Genomic DNA, 26,172 nt, shown 5'->3' with positions numbered 1-26,172 from the left:
TCATTTCATTATAAAATTAATTCAACTCAAATTGATGGCAACCATTAGGCTAAAGTTCTGTGAATATTGCCAAAGGAGGGGGTCAGGCTGTGCCCTGGCCAAAGGCCTGGTGGAACAGCTCTGTCTTGCAGGCCCTGCGGAAAGATGTCAAGTCCCGCAGGGCCCTAGTCTCTTGTGACAGAGCGTTCCACCAGATGGGGGCCACGGCCGAAAAAGCCCTGGCTCTGGTTGAGGCCAGCCTAACCTCTCTGTGGCCTGGGACCTTCAGGATGTTTTTGTTTGAAGACCGTAAGGTCCTCCGTGGGACATACCAGGAGAGGCGGTCCCGTAGGTACGAGGGTCCTAGGCCGTATAGGGCTTTAAAGGTTAAAACCAGCACCTTAAACCTGATCCTGTACTCCACCGGGAGCCAGTGCAGCTGGTGACTCCTGGATGGAAATAGCTTGGCCACAGCTGTCCATGCCCTGGTAACCACACAGTGCTGCAATGCCCTTGGCTTGGTATGGAGGCTGCAGCTGGCGCAGAACATGGCAGTCAAACGCCCACCAGCATGCAACACGTTGCTTGGGGGTCTGCCACTGGCTGCCAGTTTGCTACCAGGCCACAGTCAAGGTGCTGGTACTGCCATCTAAGGCCCTGCGCAGCTCAGAACCAGGTTGTTTAATAATAATAATAATAATAATAATAATAATAATAATAATAATAATAATTTATTATTTATACCCCGCCCATCTGGCTGAGTTTGTTAAAAACAATACAGCATTAAATATTAAAAACTTCCCTAAACAGGGCTGCCTTCAGATGTCTTTTAAAAAGAAGATAGCTACTTATTTCCTTCACATCTGAAGGGAGGGCGTTCCACAGGGCGGGTGCCACTACCGAGAAGGCCCTCTGACTGGTTCCCTGTAACTTGGCTTCTCGGGGTGAGGGAACCGCCAGAAGGCCCTCGGTGCTGGATCTCAGTGTCCGGGCAGAACGATGGGGGTGGAGACGCTCCTTCAGGTATACAGGACCGAGGCCGTTTAGGGCTTTCAAGGTCAGCACCAACACTTTGAATTGTGCTCAGAAACGTACTGGGAGCCAATGCAGATCTCTCAGGACCACTGTTATGTGGTCCCGGCGGCCAATCCCAGTCACCATCCTTGTACACTCATACCTCGGGTTACAGACGCTTCAGGTTGTTTTTCTCCCGACGCGCCAAAACCTGGAAGTACTGTAACAGGTTACTTCCGGGTTTGGGCGGTCGTGCATGCGCAGAAGTGCTAAATTGCGGTTTGCGCATGCGCAGAAGCGCCAAATCGCAACCTGCATGTGCGCAGACACGGCACTGCGGGTTGCGAATGTGCCTCCCGCATGGATCACGTTCGCAACCTGAGCATCCACTGTACCTCCCAGGAAGCAGTCAAGGACATTTTTCTTCTAACAGGTTTTCCCAGCTAGATAAGAGGGTCTACAAGTCTCTACTTGTTAGGGTTTTCATTTTGCTTTAAGCCAGTCTTTCCCAGACTTGGGTCGCCAGCTGTTTTCGGACTACAACTCCTATCATCCCTAGGAAGCAGGTCAGGGATGATGGGAGTTGTAGTCTTAAAAACACCTGGAGACCTAAATTTGGGAAACACTGTTTTAAACGTACTTTTTTGTGTGTTTTTAAGTGTTTTTAACTATTTTATGTGTAAATTGCCTTGAGATGGTGGCTTGGGAGGTGATTAAGAAATCAGTTGCAATAATAATAAAATAAAGAATGTGCGTGAGAGAAACATTTCAGGAGCTAAAATTGACTCATTGCTGCCACCATGTAGCCAATGAAGGGACTACAAGATGGCTAAACCTCTCTATCACCACCAGCTACTCTTTTGGTTGGGAGTTGGACCACAGCTGTCAACGTTTCCCTTTTTTAAAGAGAAATTCCCTTATTCCGATTAGGGTTCCTCGCAAGAAAAGGGAAAAGTTGACAGCTATGAGTTGGACCAAACCACTTGATGTACGCTCTCAAAATGCTTTCACCAACACCCAGCCATGAATCCCGGAATGCGCACCAGATTCCTTCTAAAAAGGAGCCTGCAACATCGACAGCTACAGGAACAAAAACAGAATTCTCTGATTAATCCATCCATTAAAAGATTTTATCTTGTTATTTCCATTTGCTTATACATATTCATGCAAAGGATGAAAGGGAAAAAATAAAACAAATAAATAAAAACTATAAGCATGCAAAGGAGTAAAATATTTTACTCTGATTAATCACCAGCTATGCTATATTATCATTAATACCCATTAATTTCCATTAATGGACCTACAGTCTTTAATAATTATACAGCCTAGGCAGGGGGCACCAACTCTTTTGAGCCCCTGCGTGCATAAGTGGATATCTATTGGCGACAGACGGTTTCTTCTTTCAAGACTAGCATTGCACTCAGGTGGCACATAATTCCAACTTTTCTTTACCTAATAGTTTTCACATTTTATGTGATCTTTCAGATGAAGTGAGATCGAGGACTCAGCTATACAGCTGCAAATAAAACGTGTGTTGTAAGGTGCATTATACAAATGCGACACTAGATGGCGATAGTGAGCTGTTGCAAATTCAATATATTTCTCAAAACCTTTCTTTAAAAAAGCACTTTCACAATTTTTTTAATATGTGCCTAGATTCCACCCTACTTCTGGAAATCTAGTGCGGTTGGAGCGACACACATAGGATAAAGGGAGGAGCTACGTATGTTGCTCCACCCACTTTTGCCCCTGGCCCCGCCCACCAGCTGCATGTGGGCTCCCGGAAACTTACCAATGAGAAAATATGGCCCTCACAATTTTTTGGGGAAAGGTTCTGGACTCTCTGCCTGAGCCCCTTTGTGCCCTTCTGTGTTCTGTAGAATGAAATCAGCAAGCTGAAATCCGAGCACAAGAAGGAGGAAGACATCGCTCACGGCAACTTGAAAGAACTGGAGGTAAATGGGGCACATCTACATGTGGGGCTGACCTGGGGGGTCCTGTCGCTGTGGGGAAAGGCTGCAATGTTTGGGGCTTTCGAGTCCCATAGCTCAAAGGCAGCGTGTCAGCGTGTCCCGGGTTCAATGCCCAGTGGCATCTCCTGGGAGGGGTTGAGAGCTGCTGTCAGTGCAGACAGTGCCAGATTTACATATAAGCTAAACAAGCTATAGCTTAGGGCCCCACTCTCTTGGGGGCCTGGGGCGCGGGTGGCACTGTGGGTTAAACCACAGAAGCTAGGACTTGCTGGTCAGAAGGTCGGCAGTTCGAATCCCCACCACGGGGTGAGCTCCCGTTGCTCAGTCCCTGCTCCTGCCAACCTAGCAGTTCAAAAGCACGTCAAAGTGCAAGTAGTGCCTTCCTCTGGTGGGAAGGTAAACGGCGTTTCCGTGCGCTGCTCTGGTTTGCCAGAAGCGGGCTAGTTATGCTGGCCACATGACCCGGAAGCTGTACGCCGGCTCCCTCAGCCAATAAAGCGAGATGAGCACCGCAACCCCAGAGTTGGCCACGACTGGACCTAGTGGTCAGGGGTCCCTTTACCTTTACCCCTGACCGTTAGGTCCAGTCACGGACAACTCTGGGGTTGCGCGCTCATCTCGCTCTATAGGCCGAGGGAGCCGGCGTTTGTCCGCAGACAGCTTCTGGGTCATGTGGCCAGCATGACTAAGCCGCTTCTGGAGAACCAGAGCAGCGCACAGAAACACCGTTTACCTTCCCGCTGGAGTGGTACCTATTTATCTACTTGCACTTGACGTGCTTTTGAACTGCTGGTTGGCAGGAGCAGCGACCGAACAACGGGAGCTCAACCTTAAAAGGGAACAGGCATGACTGTTGTGTGTCACATGCCTGTTTACTTCCAGCACAGTCTAGGAACTTCCGTTTGTATATAGCTTTTGTATTGCTGCTGTTTTGCTGGACACGAAGGGAAGCAGACATGTTTTTTCCTTTGCTCCTGCTGCTGAATAAAATGCTCCAATATACTGCTTACACATGGCTCTGTCCGCCTCTTCTGCTGTGAGAAGATTTACACATTCTGCTGATAGAGCGTGCACGGGTCTCTAAACGTATCTGAGGCTTGTGTCACTGATTGATGCTGTTCCAAGGGAGGCTGGTGATCGTCCAGCTGCCGGCCAGTGGCTGGAGCCAGCTGGGGGCCTGCCTAATGCCCCTGTCTCCCTGGCAGTATCCCAATAGCTCTGATGTTATGTACTGAGTTGAATAGGATCTAAAAGGCAGCAGCCTGATTGGTCCTAGAACAATAGGGTCCAGAATGCAGCAGTCTGATTGGTCCACAGGAGCCACCCAATCCAGCTCCAGGTGGAAGTAAATCCGCAACCTGATTGGCTACAGGTGAATCCCGGAATTAGCCAATCACGTGCGGCCCATTGTGTAAATAATGTATATAAAGCAGACATTCTGGGGGAACTTCCATTCCTCCTCACCGCTATGAGCTGAATAAAGAGCATGAAATCCACTCTCGACTCCGATTATATTTCACCTGACCACCTCTCCTTTGGCCCGCAGGATAAGCTGCAGAAGACCACGGAAGATGCCAACATGTATGAGTACAAGCTGAAAGAGAACAGAAAGATCCTGGACCAGCTGAAGCAGGCGGTGGACTTCCTGTTCAAGAAAACTGGCTGCGATGCCACCAAGATCGGGGAGCACCTGGGCGAGACGGGGGAGATCACAGATCAGAACCTGATGCAGTATTTCAGTGAGTGACGGGGCCCTGTTGTTGTGTTGTTGTTTAGTCGTTTAGTTGTGTCCGACTCTTCGTGACCCCCTGGACCAGAGCACGCCAGGCACTCCTGTCTTCCACTGTCTCCCACAGTTTGGTCAAACTCATGCTGGTAGCTTTGCGAACACTGTCCCACCATCTCGTCCTCTGTCATCCCCTTCTCCTTGTGCCCTCCATCTTTCCCAACATCAGGGTCTTTTCCAGGGAGTCTTCTCTTCTCATGAGGTGAGTATTGGAGCCTCAGCTTCAGGATCTGTCCTTGCAGTGAGCACTCAGGGCTGATTTCCTTCAGAATGGATAGGTTTGATCTTCTTGCAGTCCATGGGACTCTCAAGAATCTCCTCCAGCACCATAATTCAAAAGCATCCATTCTTTGGCGATCAGCCTTCTTTATGGTCCAGCTCTCACTTCCATACATCACTACTGGGAAAACCATAGCTTGAACTATACGGACCTTTGTTGGCAAGGTGATGTCTCTACTTTTTAAGATGCTGTCTAGGTTTGTCATTGCTTTTCTCCCAAGAAGCAGGCGTCTTTTAATTTTGTGGCTGCTGTTACCATCTGCAGTGATCATGGAGCCCAAGAAAGTAAAATCTCTCACTGCCTCCATTTCTTCCCCTTCTATTTGCCAGGAAGTGATGGGCCCAGTGGCCATGATCTTAGTTTTTTTGATGTTGAGCTTCAGATCATATTTAGACTATATCCAGACCATATCCAGACGGCGCCCTAGACCAGGCCCATCTCTTGGGTTGCTTCTGCAATGGACCCAGATGCACACCAGACACCAAAATCATCACGGGGCTGGCAACACCTCTGCAGTGTTTCAGGCACAGGATCTTTCCCTGGAGATGCCACTAGGATTTGAATCTGGGACCATCTGCCTGCCACGGAGGCACTCTGCCCCTGAGCTATGGCCAGATCCCTGGAAATCTCCATTGGGCAAGAACGTTCCACGTTGCTGGAATCCATTGCCCAGAAGCTCCAGCAGGCAGCACGGCCCATTGCTAGAAATGATGGGAGTTTTAGTCTAGCAAGATGTTTGAAGCTATCTGCCTCGCTTGGGGAGCATAGAGCTCTCTGCATGCTGTTTCTGGAGGTCCCAGGATGTTCTTGCAAGATCTTGCGGGGCTGTCAGGAACATCCCAGACCTTGTGCTCAGAGAGGGCCTTGCTTCCCAACTAAGGTGGAGAGCTTAAAAGGTTTTTATGGACCAGGAAAACCCATCCCAAAAAGAGTGTTTAAGCTTTCTGCCTTACTTGCATTTAATTTCTGGGATTTCAGCCCTTCAAGCAGCCTTCAACCATGTATGGTTAGAATGGCACAAGTTAAATGTGTGTTAAGTTAAATGTGTTACAGGTAGGTAGCCGTGTTGGTCTGCCGTAGTCGAAACAAAACAAAATAAATAAAATAAAATAATAAAAAAAATCCTTCCAGTAGCACCTTAGAGACCAACTGAGTTAGTTATTGGTATGAGCTTTTGTGTGCATGCAATGCATGTTAAGTAAACTTACAATTGCCACATTGGCCTCACTGTTTCTCCAAATTCGAACTGCGAAAAGTTAAAGTGCGGCTTATATTTATGACCTTACGGTATGCAGCCAGGAGCAGCGAGGAAGGGAGCAACTTATATTGGGGTATTTTTTATTTTTTCTTGCCCCCCATCAATTTTAAAGGTGCTGCTTGTATTCGGGTGCGGCTTATATTTGGGCCAATATGGTACAATCATAATAGTGGATGCATTGCAAGAAGCAATTGCAAGAAGCAATGCAGATCTGCTTGTGTTGCCTTTCAGCTTGATCTACTTTTCCCTGTGCACAGGCGCGGGCAAATGATTAGTGGGCAACTTAAGCTGCATTTTCTGTGAAGTCCCATTGTACAACACGGAGCTTGCATGCCATTCTCTTGAAGCAACTTGTGATTTTCAGTGCTCCTACATGCTTAGCTTTGGGAAAGACAGTGGTTAAAAAGACTCCCTTGCATGCAGATTCTGTAGCTCCAGGACACTGGCGACTGTGGGAACTATGGGATGTGATCCATGAGAGGCAGTCAAGTACAACATTCCTTGTAACGCTAGAGAAGACATGCGAGGGAATGTTTGGTCCAGCCAGTCAAAACTTCCTGTTCCTCCTGGCTGGAGCATCCTTCCTTTTGCATGTGATAGAAGGTGGGCGTGACCTTACCTGTCCAGGTAACAAAAGGACAAGTCACGCAGCACACCTCTCTCTTTTTTACTTCCTTTCCTCGTTTGACCAGCTTTTAGCTAGGACTGCTCTGCTAGCTTTCAGCTAGCAGAAGCACTGGGATTATCCCCCCATATGGGGTAGATCCACATGTACATATTGGTAACTAAGTCTGCCTTCAGGAATCCAACTGTGAACTGATGTGAGTAAACTTCTTTTGTTGACTTTGAATAAGATTGCCATGTCTTTATTCTTTTAAGAGGGATTCAAGGGAACTTACCAGGAACGTACAATTTAATCTGAGACAGGTTGAATGGTATAATAGTGAGAGGCTCACACGAGCCTGCAACCAGTTATCTGCTGTGCATCTGAAAAGGGGGAATGTAACTCTGCTACATAAAGGAACTTGCTAGCGCAAGTTAGGAAGGATATTAATAAACAATATATCCTCTCCTTCCACTCTGAACATTCCCACAGAAACAGCAAGGGGTCTTTGACCCCTAGTGACCTCCAGCCAATACGGCACCGCTCCTGAAGTACACCACTTGTCTCCTCCCTGCAGGCATCCTGGAGAAGAAAAGCAACGACCTCTTGCTGATCGAATCTTTCCTGCGTTACAAGGAGCTGGAGGGGGAGCTGGATTCGGTCCCCATGCTGAACCCCTTTTTGGGCGGCTCTGCCTTCCTGAAGAAACTGGAGACCATTAAGATTGCGCCACCTTCTTTCAGCGTCGATCCCTTCGCAGAGACGCTGGAGCCCTGTAAGTAACTGTGGCTCTGATGCAGAGGACAGTGAGGCAAAATGTTTCTAGATGCTCTCAATATATGCAGCAGGCCTGCAGCCAGGGGTGAAACGAGGCTCTATTTCACCTGGGTCAAAGACCCAGTTTGGTACCAACACCATCCCACGCATTTGTGTACACACACACACACAGGCTGGTAACCCTCTGGAGGCTTCACCCGGGGCAAAAAACCTGGCTAGGTCCCCCATAGCTACGACTCTGCCTGCAGCTTACATGTGATTTACTTGCACAATTGCAGCTCTTCGGGGGGGGGGGGGGACAAATAACAATAATAATAATTTCTTATTTATACCCCACCTGTCTGGCTGGGTTTATCCAGCCACTCTGAGTGGCTCCCAACAGAATATTAAAAATAAAATCAAACATTAAAAAATTCCCTAAACAGGGCATCCTTCAGATGTCTTCTAAAAGTCAGATAGTTGTTTATTTCCTTGACATCTGATGGGAGGGCGTTCCACAGGGTGGGCGCCGCTACCGAGAAGGCCCTCTGCCTGGTTCCCTGTAACCTCACTTCTCGCAGGGAGGGAACCGCCAGAAGGCCCTTGGCGCTGGACCTCAGTGTCCGGGCAGAACGATGGGGGTGGAGACTCTCCTTCAGGTATACTGGGCCGAGGCTGTTGAGGGCTTTAAAGGTCAGCAACAACACTTTGAATTGTGCTTGGAAAATGTACTGGGAGCCAATGTAGATCTTTCAGGACCGGTTTTATATGGTCTCGGTGGCCACTCCCAGTCACCAGTCTCACTGCTGCATTCTGGATTAGTTGCAATTTCTGGGTCACCTTCAAAGGTAGCCCCACATAGAGCACATTGCAGTAGGCCAAGCGGGAAGTAACCAGAGCATGCACACTCTGGGGAGACAGTCTGCAGGCAGGTATGGTCTCAGCCTGCGTACCAGATGGAGCTGGTAGACAGCTGCCCTGGATACAAAATTAACCTGCACCTCCATGGACAGCTGTGAGTCCAAAATGATTCCCAGGCTGTGCACCTGGTCCTTCAGGGGCACAGTTGCCCCATTCAGGACCAGGGAGTCTCCCACACCCGCCCCCTCCTGTCCCCCCAAAACAGTACTTCTATCTTGTCCAGATAGATGTCGCCGCCATCCATCCTCCAACCGGCTCCACTCACTCACACAGCCTTCACTGATTCTGATTTGAAAGAGAAGTAGAGCTGGGTATCATCCGCATAATGATGAACACCCAGCCCAGCCCCACTGATGAACTCTCCCAGTGGCTTCCTATAGATGTTAAAAAGCATGGGGGAGAGGACAGAACCCAGAGGCACCCCACAAGTGAGGGCCCAGGGATCTGAACACTCACCCTCCATCACCACTTTCTGGACACGGCCCAGGAGGAAGGAGCAGAACCACTGTATAACAGTGCCCCCAGCTTCCAACTCCTCTAGATGGTCCAGAAGGATGTTATGGTTGATGGTATCAAAGGCCACTGAGAGATCCAGCAGAACTAGGAAACAGCTTTCACCTTCGTCCCTAGCCCCCTGGAGATCATTGGCTAGTGCAACCAAGCAAACAAATGCAGAGCTGGGTAGGGGAGAATGGACAGTGGGAAGAGGCCATCCAAGATCTCACGTGACCATCCCAGAACTCTGTGAGCAAGGAGGAGAGCTTAAAAAGCTCTTTCCTTGCGGGGGTTTCTCATCACTGAAAGAGTTTTCAAGCCCTCCACTTTGTTTACTAGGCTCTGGGAAGGCCCCACAATGCCTCTGGGCAGCTCGTGAGTCAACCCGCAGCCTTCCAGAAGCCTTGCATGGCCATCCCAGAGTGTGGTGAGGAAGGGATAGTCTCCATGGACAGGGAAAGATGCTCCTGAACACCAGAGCATCTCCTGCTGCCAGCTGGCCTCCGCTGCCACCAGTCCTGTTTAGCAAAGGGGGAACTGAAATGCAAGTGAGAGGTTGGCCAACCGGCAGATCGTTTCCTGATCTTTCCCAAGGAAGACCCAAGTTTACGACGAGCTGAGCAAGGGGACGAGGGAGTCTTACTGGTCATCTGAAGCACGCTTGATCCTGGGCGGAGGGTGAGGAGGAGCAGGTGGCCAGGCTCAAATTGCAAAAATCTATCATTTGCCCGATAATAAATGTTGGAAATGTAAAGAAAATGAAGGTACATTCTTTCACCTTTGGTGGACGTGCCCAAGGATTAAGGCTTTCTGGGAAATGATATATAATGAGTTGAAAAAGGTATTTAAATATACCTTCTTGAAGAAACCAGAGGCCTTTCTCCTGGGCATGGTCGGCCAATTGGTGTCAAAGAAGGGTAGAACTTTTTTATGTATGACACAACAGCAGCAAGAATACTTATCGCAAAGTATTGGAAGACGCAAGATCTACCCACTCTGGAAGAATGGCAGATGAAACTGATTGACTGTATGGGATTGGCAGAAACGACTGGCAGAATCCGTGACCAGGGAGAAGAATCGGCAGAAGAAGATTGGAAAAAATTTAAGGACTACTTACAGAAATATTGTAAAATTAAGGAATGTTGAATGATGCTGGATTGAAATTGAGTGGTTTCTAGCTGTAATGGTATAAAGGAATACGAAAAAATGGTTCTTTATAAGTAAAAATTTAAGGTTATAATAATTTAAGATGTTGGATAGAAAATAAGGTGTTTTTATAAGCTGTAATGCTTTGAGTTAAGGATTTGCTGAACGAATAATTTGAATGGGAATACAAGAAGGGGAGGTATGAGGAGGTCAGAGAAATATGTTATTGAAAATTAAGTATTATGAACTATATGTCTTTTTAATTTTTTTGTTTGTTTTTTGTTTGCATAAAAAATTGAAAATTTTAATAAATATCTTTAAAAAAACACAAAAACAAATTCTGTTTTGTTGCAAGCTATAATTAAAAACCAAGCCTAATGTTGCAGATTCCACCTCTAAGCTGCAACCCCTTGAATTTCCCAACAGTGGAGGGTCCTCTAGACCACAGCACCCTGCGGGCCATGATCCTGGAGAACATGGAGAGGGAGAAGATGAAATCGCTTAAAAACTCGGTGGAGAGAATGGAGGCCAGCCGAGAAAAGAAGAAGTATTCCACCATACCCTAAGAGGAGGCAGGCAGGCACCCCGGCCAGGAAGCCCAGGGATTCTCAGCCCAGTTCATAGACTATGTATGTGTTTATAAAGATATATATATTTATATTTTAAAAAATACAAAATGGGATGGAGTACCAAAATGGGCTCTCTTTTGTAAACATAAAAGGTTATTAATAAAGGACACAATTTGACTTTTGCATTTCTACAGTCTCTGCAATTTTCTAACCTTTGCAATGTTTTATTTTTACTATTGGGACGTGGGTGGCGCTGTGGGTTAAACCACAGAGCCTAGGGCTTGCTTATCAGAAGGTCAGCGGTTTGAATCCCCGTGATGGGGTGAGCTCCTGTTGCTCGGTTCCTGCTCCTGCCAACCTAGCAGTTCGAAAGCACATCAAAGTGCAAGTAGATAAATAGGGACTGCTCTCCGGCGGGAAGGTAAACGGCGTTTCCGTGCGCTGCTCTGGTTCGCCAGAAGCAGCTTAGTCATGCTGGCCACATGACCCGGAAGCTGTACGCCGGCTCCCTCGGCCAGTAAAGCGAGATGAGCGCCGCAACCCCAGAGTTGGCCACAACTGGACCTAATGGTCAGGGGTCCCTTTACCTTTACCTTTACTTTTACTATCAAATATTTCTCTCCATCTACTGGCTGAGTATGGTGGTGGGCATCTGTCTGCTTCTGTTTGCAGTATAGGGGCAGAGCCACACATGCACCCACACATTTCTTTAAACCTTTTTTTACAAAAAATCCTTTACCCAAAGTCTGCTTTGAGAGAGATGTGCTGCCGTACATTTGACTGAACTCAACCCCTGGAGAGTAGGGGGAGTTTTCCCCTCTAGAAATACGTGAATAGAGCTGTCCACCTTGACCTTGATGCGCCTGCAATGCATATTGATTTTTCTTTTTTCTTTTTAATGCTTGGCTTTTGCACAGCCAGGAGATTGGCTGGGTCCATTAGCCAGGGAAAACCCAGGGATCTATCCGAGCATCTCTTTGTTTCTTCCAATGACATTAGTGAAGCTAGGAGGATCAGGATGGGGCTGGGCTAGCCAATGGGAAGATCCTGGCAGCACTCAGAGGGGAAATGTTATGTACTGAGTTAGATAGGATCCAAAATGCAGCAGTCTGATTGGTCCTAAAACAATAGGATTCAGAATGCAGCAGCCTGATTGGTCCTAGAACAATAGGATCCAGAATGCAGCAGTCTGATTGGCCCTAGAACAATAGGATCCAGAATGCAGCAGTCTGATTGGTCCTAGAACAAAAGGGTCCAGAATGCAGCAGTCTGATTGCTCCACAGGAGCCACCCAATCCAACTCCAGGTGGAAGTGAATCTGCAACCTGATTGGCCTACAGGAGAATCCTGGAATTAACCAATCACATGGGTCCCATTGTGTAAATAATGTATATAAAGCAGACATTCTGCGGGAACTTCCATTCCTCACTAGTATGAGCTGAATAAAGAGCATGAAATCCACTCTCGACTCCGAGTATGAGTATATTTCAGGAAATGTACCTTAGGCAGAGACAGGGAACCTGTGGCCCTCCAACTGTTGGTGGACCCCAACTCCCAACAGTTCAGGCCGATGGGGTGAATGGTCAGGCATGATGGGAGTGGTAGTCAAACCACATCTAGAGGAACATAGGTCTCCTGTCTCTACTTCCTGCCTGACTCCATCCCCACTTCCTGCCTCAACTCTATCAATCTGAGCTCCTCCCATAAACTACATCCCTACCCATTTCTTATTTACCGCAATGGAAGCACTTAGTCGCATGAGCATTATTTTGGGGGCATTTGCAAAACAAAAGCAGCCTGCAGCATCTACCTTCTCTCCCTCCTACGCAGGTGAAAGGTGGTGCTCTCCCCAGCGGGGAATCTCCACCCCTCCAAATGCTGGGTTCATGGAATCATACCATAGGTGGTTCTGGATTCCAGACCACAGGTTCTCTAGATATATTTGAAGGGGGTCAAAGATGGCATGTCTCCACAAAGCACTGTGGGGCTGAAGACCGGGCTGCCCTGATGCTTAGCCAAGCTCAGAGTCTGGGACCAAGTTGAGAAAGCCAGGCAGGTGGCCCCCATGAACAGAGGCAGGAGGGCCACCCCTGACCACTGGTCTTGCCAGCTAGGGATGATGGGAGTTGTAGTCCAAAAGCAGCCGGAGACCCAAGTTTGGGAAGCACTGCTCTTGCTGAAGCAAGGATGGGGAACAGCTGTGGCCCTCCAGATGTTGTCGGACTCACAGCTTCCAGCAGCCCTAGCGAGAATGGCCAGTGGCTGGTAGGGTGGGAGCAACATCTGGAGGGGTCCTGTCAGGGGCTCCTTGGGGGCAGGAGGCAAGAGGGAAGGATGAATTCTTGTTGCTGAGAACCAGACACCCCATTTGTAGGGGGCATTGGGTGTCCCCACCCAGGCAGAGTGTGTGGAGCGGAGCCTTAGGGGGACAGAGTCCCAGAAGCGTGCCCTGTTTCACTTTTCACAGCTTGGCCGGAGGGACCCGCCAACCATTTGGACGTCTTCGTAGTTTCCATTTGGTTACGAGCCTCTTGCCTCGCTCCTCATGTACCTTGGAATCGCGGCTTCTGGAACTTGAACAAAGACCTGTTCCTTGCTGTCCATTAAGAGTCGCTGCTGGTGTGTGTGTGTGTGTGTGTGTGTGTGTGTGGCGGGAGCCCGGCCTTCCCCATCCTTGAGTGAAATGCTCTCATAAGAACACCAGAGGGCAGCAGTGTCCAACGATCTGATTCTGAGTGTTGTAAACCAGCTAGGACTGTTTTAGTAGTATAGTGGTACCACGGGTTAAGTACTTCATTCGTTCTGGAGGTCCGTTCTTAACCTGAAACTGTTCTTAACCTGAGGTACCACTTTAGCTAATGGGGCCTCCTGCTGCCGCCGCACCACCGGAGCATGATTTCTGTTCTCATCCTGAAGCAAAGTTCTTAACCCGAGGTACTGTTTCTGGGTTAGCGGAGTCCGTAACCTGAAGCATCTGTAACCTGAGGTACCACTGTACAGTCATACCTCGGGTTACAGATGCTTCAGGTTGCGTTTTTTTGGGTTATGGACCTACCGAAACCTGGAAGTACCAGAACAGGTTACTTCTGGGTTTTGGTGGTCACACATGCGCCAAAGTTCTAAATCATGCTTTGCGCATGCGCAGAAGCACCGAATCACAACCCGCACGTGCGCAGATGTGCCGCTGCAGGTTGTGAATGTGCATCCCACATGGATCATGTTCGCAACCTGAGCATCCACTGTACTCTGCCTTTCCTGGCACTTAAGCCCAACTGAGAAACAAAACAAGTTTCAGGTCACCTGTGACATCAAGGCACAGGTGGGGAGCTGTCAGCTGATGGACACACAGGTGTGGTTTGGGGGAAATGATGCCAGCCATGAGCCAGCTGGTGAGCCCAGACTGGTCCACAAGCTGGAGGCTTCCTGTAACCAGACAGATGGGGCCTGCTCCCATGAGTGCTGGCCCTATTGCATTGGGGGAGACAGCCCCCAACCCCTGCAAAATTACCATCTGGGGAAATGTCCCCCTGGAGGAAATGCAGATTCAAGACACCCAGCGTACTCTGTTGGGTCCTACCCACCACCCTTCAGATCCATCAAAACCATCCCAAGCCCCAAGATACTGTTGAAAGCCCAGACCTAAAGCTATCATTCCCATGTGGCAGTTTGAGGTCTCCCTTGTCTGAGTCCTCCTTGGGATGAGGAAGACATGTGCTGTGGACCAGAACCCTCCTAGTTCTCCCAGGAAAGGATGGGCCAGCATGGGTGGAGGGGAGTATAAAAGCTCCAGGACTGATGCAACACCTTGTCTAACTCAGGTCCCTGTAACTGTAGCTGGTCCATGGAATGTTTTCCCCAGCCTTGATGGAGCAGTGGTGTCAGAAGTGGGATATGTGCTTGTTTGCAGCTTGGGGGCTGGCTCCTGCACGAGTTTATTCTCCCCTCCCAGGTTTTGCCAAGCCAACTGTTATTCACGTAGGAACATGTGGTGTCAGGTGTGCATGCAGGAGCCAGGCCCTGTGAACAATAGGACTCTGCAGGACTGGGGCCTTCCTAAGTTTGTTCTGAAGAGGCAAGGCGTGGCCATACAGATGAGGCCGATTGGTAACTCACTGCACCTGGTGGCAAAAGCTGGGAAGGGATATAAGGTCAGCATTTTCCCTTCGGCTCTTTGCCACAGCAATATGTTCTCTGCCTCGCTGCGTTTGGTTCCTTGACTCCTTGCTTCTTGATCTTCGCACCCTTGACTTCATGACTCCCTGCTTCTTGTTCCTCGGACCCTTGGCTTCTTGACTCCTGGCTCTCTGACCCTCGGACTCTTGGCTTCCTGACTCCTGACTCCTGGACTCCCATTCCTACTCCCAACCCCCCGTCCCGACGTCCCCAGCTGGGACTTTGATCGCCTGTGAACTGGATCGTGACACATGGACTCGGTGAATAATTCAACACAAATACAATTTTGGAAATGTTTCTCAAGTCACAAATGAATTATTTCACACAAAGAGGACGGACAAGGGACTGGGAACACCAAGAAGACAAGAACTATCAGGAAGCCTGTGAACCTCCCAGTTTTCACGGTGAGGAACAAACAGAGTTGTGAGGAGAAGGAAGCCCCGCTGGGTACCATTCCAGGCCCGTAGGAAGGGTACTCTCCCAGCCTTCAATCTTTTTCCTCTCCGTGAGTGATGATATGGACGAGGTTCTTATAGTCCAGGTTGCCGGTCACGTCAGGAGGGAAGGCTGCAAACATTTGGTCTATCTGTAGGAAAGAAGCAGGCAGGGAAAAGTTCTCTGGAGGGACATTTTATCCAACGTTGCACCAGTTATACCTGGAATTGCAGTCCTCTAACTGCTTTGACTGATGCTCAAGCAGCACAACCCTATGCACATTTATTTAGAAGTAAGCAAGCCCTGTAAGGATGGTGCAGTGGGTTAAACCACAGAGCCTAGGACTTGCCGATCAGAAGGTCAGCGGTTTGAATCCCCGCGACGGGGTGAGCTCCTGTTGCTCGGTTCCTGCTCCTGCCAACCTAGCAGTTTAAAAGCACATCAAAGTGCAAGTAGATAAATAGGTACTGCTCCGGCGGGAAGGTAAATGGCGTTTCCGTGTGCTGCTCTGGTTCGCCAGAAGTGGCTTAATCGTTCTGGCCACATGACCTAGAAGCTGTACGCCGGCTCCCTCGGCCAATAAAGCGAGATGAGCGCCGCAACCCCAGAGTCTGCCACGAATGGATCTAATGGTCAGGGGTCCCTATACCTTTTAAGCCCCTTAAGATGGGTGCTCAGTGGGACTTACACCCAACCAAGTGTGCATAGAGGATTGCACTCTTAATCAACCCAAGCTCTAGCCTGCAATCTTATGCACAGTTACCTGGGAATAACTTGCACTGAAATCAATGGGCCTTATATCTCAGTAGACATGCATAGGACTGCATTGCCAGTCGATGAGCAGCAGGGCAGCCCTGTGCCTGTTTCCTTGGAAGTACCGTATTTTTCGCCCTATAGGACGCACTTTTTCCCCTCCAAAAATGAAGGGGAAATCTGGGTGCGTCCTATGGGGCGAATGCAGGCTTTCGCTGAAGCTTGGAGAGCGAGAGGGGTCGGTGCACACTGACCCCTCTCGCTCTCCAGGCTTCAAGAAGACATCTGCAGCCTAGGCAGCCCTTCGGGAGTTCCTGCAGGGCTGTCTAGGCTGCGGATAGCAGCCTGCTTCCCGGAGCGTCGGGCGCCCTGAAAGCAGAGCGCCCGGCGCTTGGGGAACACATCCGCAGCCTAGGCAACCCTGCGGGAGGTCCCGCAGGGATGTCTAGGCTGCGAATAGCAGCCTGCTTCCCGGAGCGTCAGGCGCCCTGAAAGCAGAGCGCCTGGCGCTTCAGGAACGCATCCGCAGCCTAGGCAACCCTGCGGGAGGTCCCGCAGGGCTGTCTAGGCTGCGGATAGCAGCCTGCCGCCCGGCGCGAGTGGCGCCCTGAAGCAGAGCGTCCCTCGCGCCGGGCAGACATCCGCAGTGTGGGGAGCCCTGCAGGAGTTCCCCGCAGGGCTCCCCACGCTGTGGATAGTAGCCTGCCACCCGGTGCGAGAGGCGCCCTGAAGCAGAGCGCTCCTCGCGCCGGGCAGACATCCGCAGCGTGGGGAGCCCTGCAGGAGTTCCCCGCAGGGCTCCCCACGCTGCGGATAGCAGCCTGCCGCCCGGCACACGGGGCACCCTGAAGCAGAGTGCCCCGCGCACCGGGCAGACATCGGCCAGCCCCACAAGCTCGGGGGACAGCAGGGAGGTGCAGCGCCACCATCCCGCTGTTCCTCGACCTGGTTCGGTTTCCCCGACCTGGTTTTGGGGGGGGGGAATAAAGGGAATTTTTTCCCCCTTTATTTCCCCCCCAAAAAACTAGGTGCGTCCTATGGGACAGAGCGTCCTATGGGACGAAAAATACGGTAAGTCCTTCTTTGTTGTCAATGTGTTTAGACAGGGAGTCTTATTATCCTTATCATTAGTCCTGGGAGGTTTACTGTAAAAATACTGCTGAATACCTGCTGGTGCCCCGCCAGCAGAAAAGCAACATTACTAAGCCAAAAATATTTAATATGAAGATATGAAGAGCCCACTGGATCAGGCCAATGGCCTGCACCTAGGCCAGCATCCTGTTCCATACGGACGGGGCTGCTGAGATGAGAGCACAGAGTGAGAGCACAGTCCTCTCGCTTGCTCTCACAATACTACAATTCCCAGGCTTCCCTGGTCCATTTAGCTCAGGATTGTCCACACAGTTGGGTAGGAACTCTCCAAAGTCTCAGGTAGGAGACTTTTCTAGCCTACCTGGAGTTGCTGGGAATTGATCCTAGGATCATTTGCTAGCAACGCACGTGCTCTGCTGCTCAGATATGGCCCATCCCTAAAAATAAAGGGAGCTGATCTACGTTCTTGACACAGGGTGGAATTAAGTAAGCTGGAAGGTGTGCAGAGGAGGGCAACCAAGATGTTCAAATGTCTAGAAACCAAGCCTTATGAGGAATGGTTGAAGGAGTTGGGGATGTTTAGCCTGGAAAAGAGGAGATATAATAGCCATCTTCAAATATTTGAGGGGCTGTCACATGAAAGAAGGAGCAAGCTTGTTTTCTCCTGCTCTGGAGGGCAGCACCTAAACCAATGGCTTCAAGTTACAAGAAGAGAAGAACTTTCTGACAGTAAGAGCTGTCTGACAGTAGAATGGACTCGCTGGGAAGGTAGTGGACTTTAGTGATGTTTTAGATGAGATTCGAATCATTGCAGGAGGCTGGACTAGGCAGGGAATGGCCTGGTTGGCCAAAGGGGGTGCAAAAATTGCACTTCACTCAGAGTGATGGCCTGGGATTCGGACTCAGATGCTGAACCTGAGGGATCCCAGCCTGCACAGGATTCCCCGCCTCCAGAACCAGCTGAGCCAGGGCTGGGGCATGAGCCTGAAGGGTCCTCACCTGTGCTGGGTCCTCAGGTGCAGGCATCAGCTGAGTCTGCTCTGGCCCCTGAGGTGATGGAGGACCCATTGCCTGCAGGTGCTCCACTCTCAGCCCCATCAGGGGAAGTTGAGGTTGCCTCTGGGTCTGGTAACCCTCCAGCCTCCCCTGAGCTACAGAGGCTCAGGGCAGAGAGGCAGAGGGAACTAAGTTCCCGCAGGAGGAGTGCTCGCCTCCAGGCCAGGAGAGGCAAGTCACCAGAGGATCGGGGCCGCCCTATGCCTGGGGGCAGATAAAAGGTGGCCAACCTCAGTCCCAAGTTGTGGGAGCAACATTGTTGGTTGCCAGTTCCTGCCTGAACCCTGTCCTGCTTTCCTGCCTGAGCTCCTGACCTGCCCTGGCTCCCTGCTTGCATGCCTGTTCCTGACTTCACCTGACTCCCTGCCCTGCACCCAGATTCAGCTATTACTGACTGCCTCCACGTTGCACCTTTGACCATGGACCGGACTTGGACCTCGCCTCTTGGGTAACCCACAGGACCAGCACACTCTGGCTCGGACTGGATATGAGTCCACCTGCTTGTTTCTGCACGGCTTTGGGTGGCCAGGCAAGGACACAGGTTCCTCTGGGCACCTTGGCAGAGGAACGCAAGGGGCAGGGGCACTGATACAGCTCCTTACCAAAGGCGCAAGGGAGTCTATGTATGCCCCTGGCTTGACTAGATGACCCTCAGGGTCCTCTACAGCTCTACAATTCGATTATTCTAGGAGCATAGGAGGCAGAGCAGTGGTCTCAGTATTGCATATCGTGATGGACAGCAGTGGTCCAAGGTCCAGTTTCCCCCAGTTTTACATGCAGAAGCATAGCTGTCAACTTACAGATTTGAAAATAAGGGACCAGCAGCCTCGAAAATAAGGGATCAGCAGACAAAATAAGGGATTTTCCGGCCACAGGTAGGTTCGACTTCTGAGCCCCTCCGAGCCAAAGACAGAAAGTCCAGCCAGCAGCCAAACGAAGCCTCATCAATAAGGGACAGCAGCGGGACATGGCGCTGGGATAAGGGACTGTCCCGCCAAATAAGGGACGCTTGACAGCTATGCAGAAGCCAGGCACTGAATGCCAAGCTGGTCCTCTTCTGTTTCTGAGCTCCTGCCCTCCCACTTAGCCCATTCAATGCCTGCCAGCCCCCAAGGCCTCCTCTTACCTCCTCCTTCGAAAACCGTTCTCCTTGTGTCATCAGCATCTCCTTGATGCTGCAATACAAAGCAGGGGACAGATGGAGGACCACGAGGGAGCAAAACCCCAGAGCAAAATGACAAGGAAAGCTTTGAGAGGAGCAGAGGCTGCAGCCGTTTAATTGAAGGGCCTGAGAGACAGATGGCCCTCCCATTTCGTAATCAAAGGTTGAAACAGGAAAGGATTCACCGCGAAGCTTCCAAAATCAGCACCAACATCATTTCGGCTAGCATCCTGTTCTCACAGTGGCCAGCCAATGCCCCAATCAGAAACCCACAAGCAGGATACAAGCACAGGAGCAATTCTCCCTTCCTGCGGCTTCCAGAAACTGGTATTCAGAAGATTTACTGCTCTGGCTGTAGATACAGAGCGTAGGCACCATGGCTAGTAGCCGTCGATAGCCTTTTCCTCCATGAAATTGTCCGCCCACCCCCCTTTAAAGTCATCCAAACTGGTGGTCATCCCTGCCTCATGTGGGAGGGAGTTCCACAGGTACTTACTAGTTCGCCTTCAGGCCTTTGCCTTCTGGATCAAACACTTTGAAAGCGTTCAGAATAGTCTCTTCTGGATCCGCACCTGGAAGTCACAGAAAAGAGATCTGGAAAGTGAAATACTTATGGGAGTCTGGCCTGTTCTCTCCATCACTGTGGGGGGAGAGTGTTCTTGCATTGCTGGGGGTTGGACTAGATGACCCTTGGGGTACCTTCCAATTATTATTATTATTATTATTATTATTATTATTATTATTATTATTATATACCCGCCCATCTGGCTGAGATTCCCCAGCCACTCTGGGCAGCTTCCAAGCGGGTGTTAAAAACAATACAGCATTCTCAGTGTCCGGACTGAACGATGGGGGTGGAGATGCTCCTTCAGGTATACTGGGCTGAGGCCGTTTAGGGCTTTAAAGGTCAGCACCAACACTTTGAATTGTGCTCGGAAATGTACTGGGAGCCAATGCAGGTCTCTCAGGACCGGTGTTATGTGGTCCCAGCGGCCACTCCCAGTCACCAGTCTAGCTGCCACATTCTGGATTAATTGCAGTTTCCAGGTCACCTTCAAAGGTAGCCCCACGTAGAGCGCGTTGCAGTAGTCCAAGCGAGAGATAACTAGAGCATGCACCACTCTGGCGAGACAGTCTTCAGACAGGTGGGGTCTCAGCCTGTGTACCAGATGGAGCTGGTAGACAGCCGCCCTGGACACAGAATTGACCTGCACCTCCATGGGCAGTTGTGGGTCCAAAATGACTCCCAGGCTGCGCACCTGGTTCTTCAGGGGCACAGTTGCCCCATTCAGGACCAGGGCATCCCCCACAGCTACCTGCCCCCTGTCCCCCCCAAACAGTACTTCTGTCTTGTCTGGATTCAACCTTGTTAGCCGCCATTCATCCTCCAACTGTCTCCAGGCACTCACAACTCTATGATTCTATGTGTGTGGCAAGGTGGTTGGAGCAGGCAGTGAGGAGATGCCAAGAACCTCTTCCCAGAAGGTGCTTCTTGCTTGTGGCATGGAGGGTGGCGGGGAAACACCTTCTACCCTCGTCTCCAATCTCACCTTTAAGTTTTTCCCCAAACATGGTCAGGAACACTGTGAAATTAATAGGCCCAGGAGCTTCCTTGACCATGTCGTCCAGTTCTTCATTCTTCACATTCAAGCGTCCTGAGGAAGGAGGGAAACACGACAGAGGAGAACAGGCATCCCCAACCTTTGGCCCTCCAGATGTGTTGGGACTACAGTTCCCATCATCCCTGACCACTGGTCCTGTTAGCTAGGGATCATGGGAGTTGTAGGCCAAAAACATCTGGGTGGGGATGCCTGGAGTAGAAGAATTCTAGGGGAGATTTGTCAATGATCCATTCAAATATTGAACTAATAATAATAATTTATTATTTATACCCCGCCCATCTGGCTGGGCTTCCCCAGCCACTCTGGGTGGCTTCCAACAAAATATTAAAATACTGTAATACATCAAATATTAAAAGCTTCCCTAAACAGGGCTGCCTTCGCATGTCTTCTAAAAGTCTGGTAGTTGTTGTTCTCTTTGACATCTGGTGGGAGGGCGTTCCAGAGGGAGGGTGCCACTACCAAGAAGGCCCTCTGCCTGGTTCCCTGTAACTTGGCTTCTCGCGGTGAGGGAACCGCCAGAAGGCCCTCGGAGCTGGACCTCAGTGTCCAGGCTGAACGATGGGGGTGGAGATGCTCCTTCAGGTATACTGGACAAAGACCTTTTAGGAATTATCACGTTAAGCCTGTGCAACAGGAGCAGGCAGCTTGCTGCCTTTTGGGGGACTATAGTTTCCACCAGCCCCAGTCAGCAGAGCCGACAGCCGTGGGTGACGGGTGTTTTAGTTTGAAAAGAGAGCACTGTGTTGGCCACACCAAATTGAGAGGCCCACCACCAGACCTTTGGCAACTGACCAACTGCATCTGGTGGCCCACCAGAGGGCTGTTTTGTTACCTGGAACTGCAAAAATTAGGGTTGCCGGGCACACAGCAGGCCACTATAAATAGTTCACAGGGCTCATGAGAGGCAGAGGCAGAGTGGTGTAGTGGTTAGAATGTTGGACTGGGATCTAGCATTCAAATCCATGAAGCCCACTGGCTGCCTTTGGGCCAGTTTCTGACTCCCAGTCTCACCTCCCTTATGGGCTTGTTGTGGAGATTAAATGAGCAGTAGGAGAACTACAGTGATCTCCTTGGAGGAAAAAGTGAGATAAAAATGCAGGGAATGAATGAATGAATGAATGCAGACCGGTTTGGGCTTGATGGGTTACAAGTCCTGCTGAACTTTCAGAAAGATCCCAGATCTTTGAACAGCAAATGATTCAGATTTCTGCTTGTTTGGTTTTTCAGACTTTGTGGGAATCAACATTCTGAATCTAAGTTGGTGGACCTGGCAGAGAATTTTAGTTGGGTGGTGAGAGGAGAGAAAATGTTGGCAATTGAAATAGGCCTTTTCGTTGAAAAAAAATTAATGCATGCTGTATGTATGTTTATTCTAGGCTGATCTTTGGGGTTTTTTATCCAACTTGAGTCCTATTCAGAGCCGACCCACTGAAATTAATGAACCCAAGAGGCCCCATCTTCTCTATGCATTTAAAGCAGAATCACAACACTTCAAACAGGCGTGGTCGCCCCTAAAGAATTCTGGGAGATGTAGTTTGTGAAGAGTAGTTAGGAGGGCACCCTATCCCCCTCCCAGAGCTACAGTTCCCAGAGTTCCCTAGGAAGAGGAATACACTGTCTGGGAATTGTAGTCTCTTTATAGTGGTATGATACTGCTTTAAATGTATACAGTGCAGATGGGGCCTAACTCAGGTCAGTGGCGTAGCGTGGGGGGTGAGGGGGGGCCGGCCGCACTGGGCGCAACATCGGGGGGGGGGCGCGCTCGCACTCGCAGCTCTCTGCCCCTGCTAAAATCCACGGGTTAGGGGGCGCAAATTACTTGCCTTGCCCCGGGTGCTGACAACCCACGCTACGCCACTGACTCAGTTTCATTAATTTCAGTGGGTCTACTCTGCGTAGGACCAGCAATGAATGCAACCTTTCCCACCCCACCTTTTATTATTATTTTTTTTTACAAAGATACTAGGTTGCTATACAAAGGTAAAGAAAAGCAAAAGAGACAAATCCCCTGTAATACATTTTTGGATAATACATCATCATCATAAATAAAAACACTAGGGGCAGTTTTAAAAGCAGACAGAACAGACTAGATACAAAACCATACAAATGTAAGGTTTGTCCTGGTTCTGCTTACAAGCTTTTGGGTGTTTTATGGGGTTTCTTTGCTTACCTAATGCGGCAAACGTATCTCTCAGGTCTGCTTTGTCAATGAACCCATCGCGGTTCTGATCCATGATGGTGAAAGCCTACGGGTAAATGGGGGATATCAGGGCACAGTTGTGTTATCTGGCCACACTGCAAGGTCATGCTAGATGCAGAAATTGCTTCCCTAAGAATCTTGGCATTCTTATTAGGGGAAATCATATCCGCAAATGTGTGCATTAGGAGAAATTCACACTAAAATGCTTGTGAATTTTCACGAGAGCTTTAAAATAAATGCATTGCCAGATGGTACACAACACCAGTGCAGTTAGGGGAAAAGTACAAAACTAGTTCAAATATATGTTGGAAGTGTAAGGAAAAGGAAGGGACATTTTATCATATGTGGTGGGATTGTAAGGTAATTTTAAAAATTTAGGAAATGATATACAACGAATTGAAGAAAATGTTCCATTTAACATTTGTTTAAAAACCTGAAGCATTTTTATTAGGGATTGTAGGGAAAGATCTGCCAAAAAAGCTGAAAAACATCTTCATGTATGCGACAACGGCCGTGAGAGTTCTGGTAGCACAAGGGTGGAAGACTGAAGAAACCCCAACTAAAGAATCGTGGCAAGAAAAATTGACGGACTATGCAGAACTGGCAAAACCGACATATAAGCTAGGGGACAAGGATAAATGTGACTTTAAGGATGAATGGGAACCCTTTACAAAGTATCTGAAGACGCAACAAAGCGAACTGGACTCCTTGGCAGGTTTTGAATAAACATTCACAAACTTTTTATTGATAATAATCAGCTAAATAGTTTGAGGATCTATACAACTGTGTAACATGCAGAAAACAGCATTCTCAGAGAAACCAAAGACTGGAACTGAGGGAAGTCGGGGAGTGGGGGTGGGTGGGTTCTGTGGGGGGAGGGAGGGGAAATGGGGGTGGAATAAGGATGTTATGTTTCTGGATAATATGTTTTGTTTTACTTTTGAATAAAAAAGTTATTTAAAAATAATAAAAATAAAATAAAACAAATGCATTGCAAAATGCTGCAGGAATGTGGTCACCACAAATTGGGAAACTGATTGGGTCATGTGTGTCCCCCTATTTCAGTGCCTCCCCACCCCCACACCCAGGCTCCCGGGCTCTACCTGGGAGCAAACCCAGAAATCTGTTCTGCAGAACCGAACAAAAATAGGATGGGGGACGGGGACGGAGTGAAAATCGACCCAGAGTATGCACCACCTGCTGGTGTTTTGCCATGCGTTGAAATTGGCAGGAGTCTTGTATTCCAGCATTTAAGCTCTGGTATTGTGAACAGGTTCCACGGCTGAGACCGGGCTTCCCATTTAAGCCCCATTTAATTGGTTTCTAGAACCTTTAGTCTCTGAGAATGTGGACTCACCCAGGACTTGGCATGGAATTCTGTGCTTAAAATAAATGAGTAAAAGAATTGGCCTGGCCTGCCCTCAAGACAGAAGGCTCCCCGCGGCCGGCTGATTTGGTATAGCAAAGGAACGCCTGCAAAGAGGTGCTGTGGAACGAAGACTGAGAGCTGAGCCAAAGGCTCTTCAGGGGTGTTTGTGGAGAGTGAGATTTGAATGTGGAGCTGCCTCTTTGACTCAGTGCACAGCCAGCTTGGACTGCTTTCTCAGAATGATCTAGGAAGCTAACAAAATTTTGTTAGCTAAAATTTGGAAGCTACAAGATTTACCAACAGTGGAGGACTGGCAGATGAAGATGATGGAATTTTTGGAGCTGGCCGACCTAACTGGAAGAATCCGTGATCAGAAGGAGGAGGAGTATCAAGATGAAAGGAAGAAATTTAATGACTATTTAAATAAATATGTTAAGTTAATCTAAGTAGAACTACTTGTGAGTAACTGATTGGCCTAGGAGATAACTATGTTAAATTACATCATACTATGGATTGAAGTCAATATGGAAAGGAAGAAAGATGTTAAATGACTAAGTAATTATTATTGGAAAATAGCGTTGGAAAACTGCTACAATGAATAATTTGGAAACTCAGCTAGTGGGATTTGAGGAAGTCATATAACAATGGTGCAAAAGTGGATATCTAACAGTTAAGATAAATGTTTGTTTGTTTGTTCTATTTATTATTGTTATATAAATTTGGAAACTCGATAATTTTTTTTTAAAAAAACAAACAAAACCAGAATGATTTAGGAAGATTTTGCGTGCAACTCTCCCCCAAAAGGCCGTTGCCCTCACCCCTGTCTTGACGTACCTCCTTGAATTCCTGGATCTGAGCCTGCTCAAACATGGAAAAGACATTGGAGTTGGCGCCTTCGGATCGCTTCTTGGCCTTCTTGGGAGACTTCGAGAGAAGCAAGGGGGAGAATAGTTATTCACAGGTGCCCCCTTAAGCCTCGGAGCTGCATCAGGGCTGCAGCAGAGGTGGGGAGCAGAAGGAAGGTGCACAGCTAAAAAGCCAGCAGATTTTATCATTCATTTATATTATTCCATAGAATCAGAGCCGTCTTTACCATAGGGCTTAGTGGTGCGTTGCGCCAGGGCGCCGGCCTCTCAGGGGCGCCCCAGAAAGCGGGGGAGCTGCCAGTCGCACTTCTCTGAAGTCTCTCAGCCTCACTCACCTCACAGAGTGTTTGTTGTGGGGGAGGAAGGGAAAGGAGAATGTTAGCCGCTTTGAGACTCCTTCGGGTAGTGATAAAGCGGGATATCAAATCCAAACTCTTCTTCTACTTCTTAAAGTTGGAAGGGACCAAAGGGTCATCTAGTCCAACTCTCTGCAATGCCATGTTTGGGTTTTTTTTTTAATGTATCCATGTAATTTGTCCTCACCATGTGATGTTAATATTTTTTTCACTCCCTATGTTCACTTACCTGGCTCTGAAATTCCAGTGCCATTTTCCTGTGAAATATGTGTTGGGATACTGCCAGGGAGATAAAGTCCATCTGAGC

At 49.0% G+C, this 26,172-nt stretch overlaps 2 protein-coding genes across 2 annotated transcripts in view; one reads left to right on the top strand and one right to left on the bottom strand.

The window, feature by feature from the left end:
* The window catches only part of LOC128419955 (coiled-coil domain-containing protein 63-like), a 22,053-nt gene extending 11,210 nt beyond the window's left edge, over positions 1-10,843 (top strand). Inside the window, exons 8-11 of the mRNA XM_053401271.1 lie at positions 2,874-2,948; positions 4,513-4,705; positions 7,472-7,669; positions 10,639-10,843. Of these exons, the coding sequence (XP_053257246.1) occupies positions 2,874-2,948; positions 4,513-4,705; positions 7,472-7,669; positions 10,639-10,778 (606 nt within the window). The 3' untranslated portion in view covers positions 10,779-10,843. The remainder of the gene's footprint in view (positions 1-2,873; positions 2,949-4,512; positions 4,706-7,471; positions 7,670-10,638) is intronic.
* A 4,392-nt stretch (positions 10,844-15,235) lies between these two features.
* On the bottom strand, positions 15,236-25,590 carry LOC128419954 (myosin regulatory light chain 2A, cardiac muscle isoform-like). The gene is made up of 6 exons (XM_053401270.1): positions 25,478-25,590; positions 23,245-23,320; positions 21,003-21,107; positions 19,949-20,024; positions 19,417-19,465; positions 15,236-15,540 (listed from the first exon to the last, which is right to left on the bottom strand). Exons 1-6 carry the CDS (start codon positions 25,511-25,513, stop codon positions 15,442-15,444), a joined length of 441 nt encoding a protein of 146 aa, XP_053257245.1. The 5' UTR covers positions 25,514-25,590; the 3' UTR covers positions 15,236-15,441.
* Between the last annotated feature and the right edge of the window lie 582 nt (positions 25,591-26,172).

This window comes from Podarcis raffonei, chromosome 8 (assembly GCF_027172205.1).
Source record: "Podarcis raffonei isolate rPodRaf1 chromosome 8, rPodRaf1.pri, whole genome shotgun sequence".
NCBI lineage: Eukaryota > Metazoa > Chordata > Lepidosauria > Squamata > Lacertidae > Podarcis > Podarcis raffonei.
This window is presented reverse-complemented; position numbering and strand designations above follow the sequence as displayed.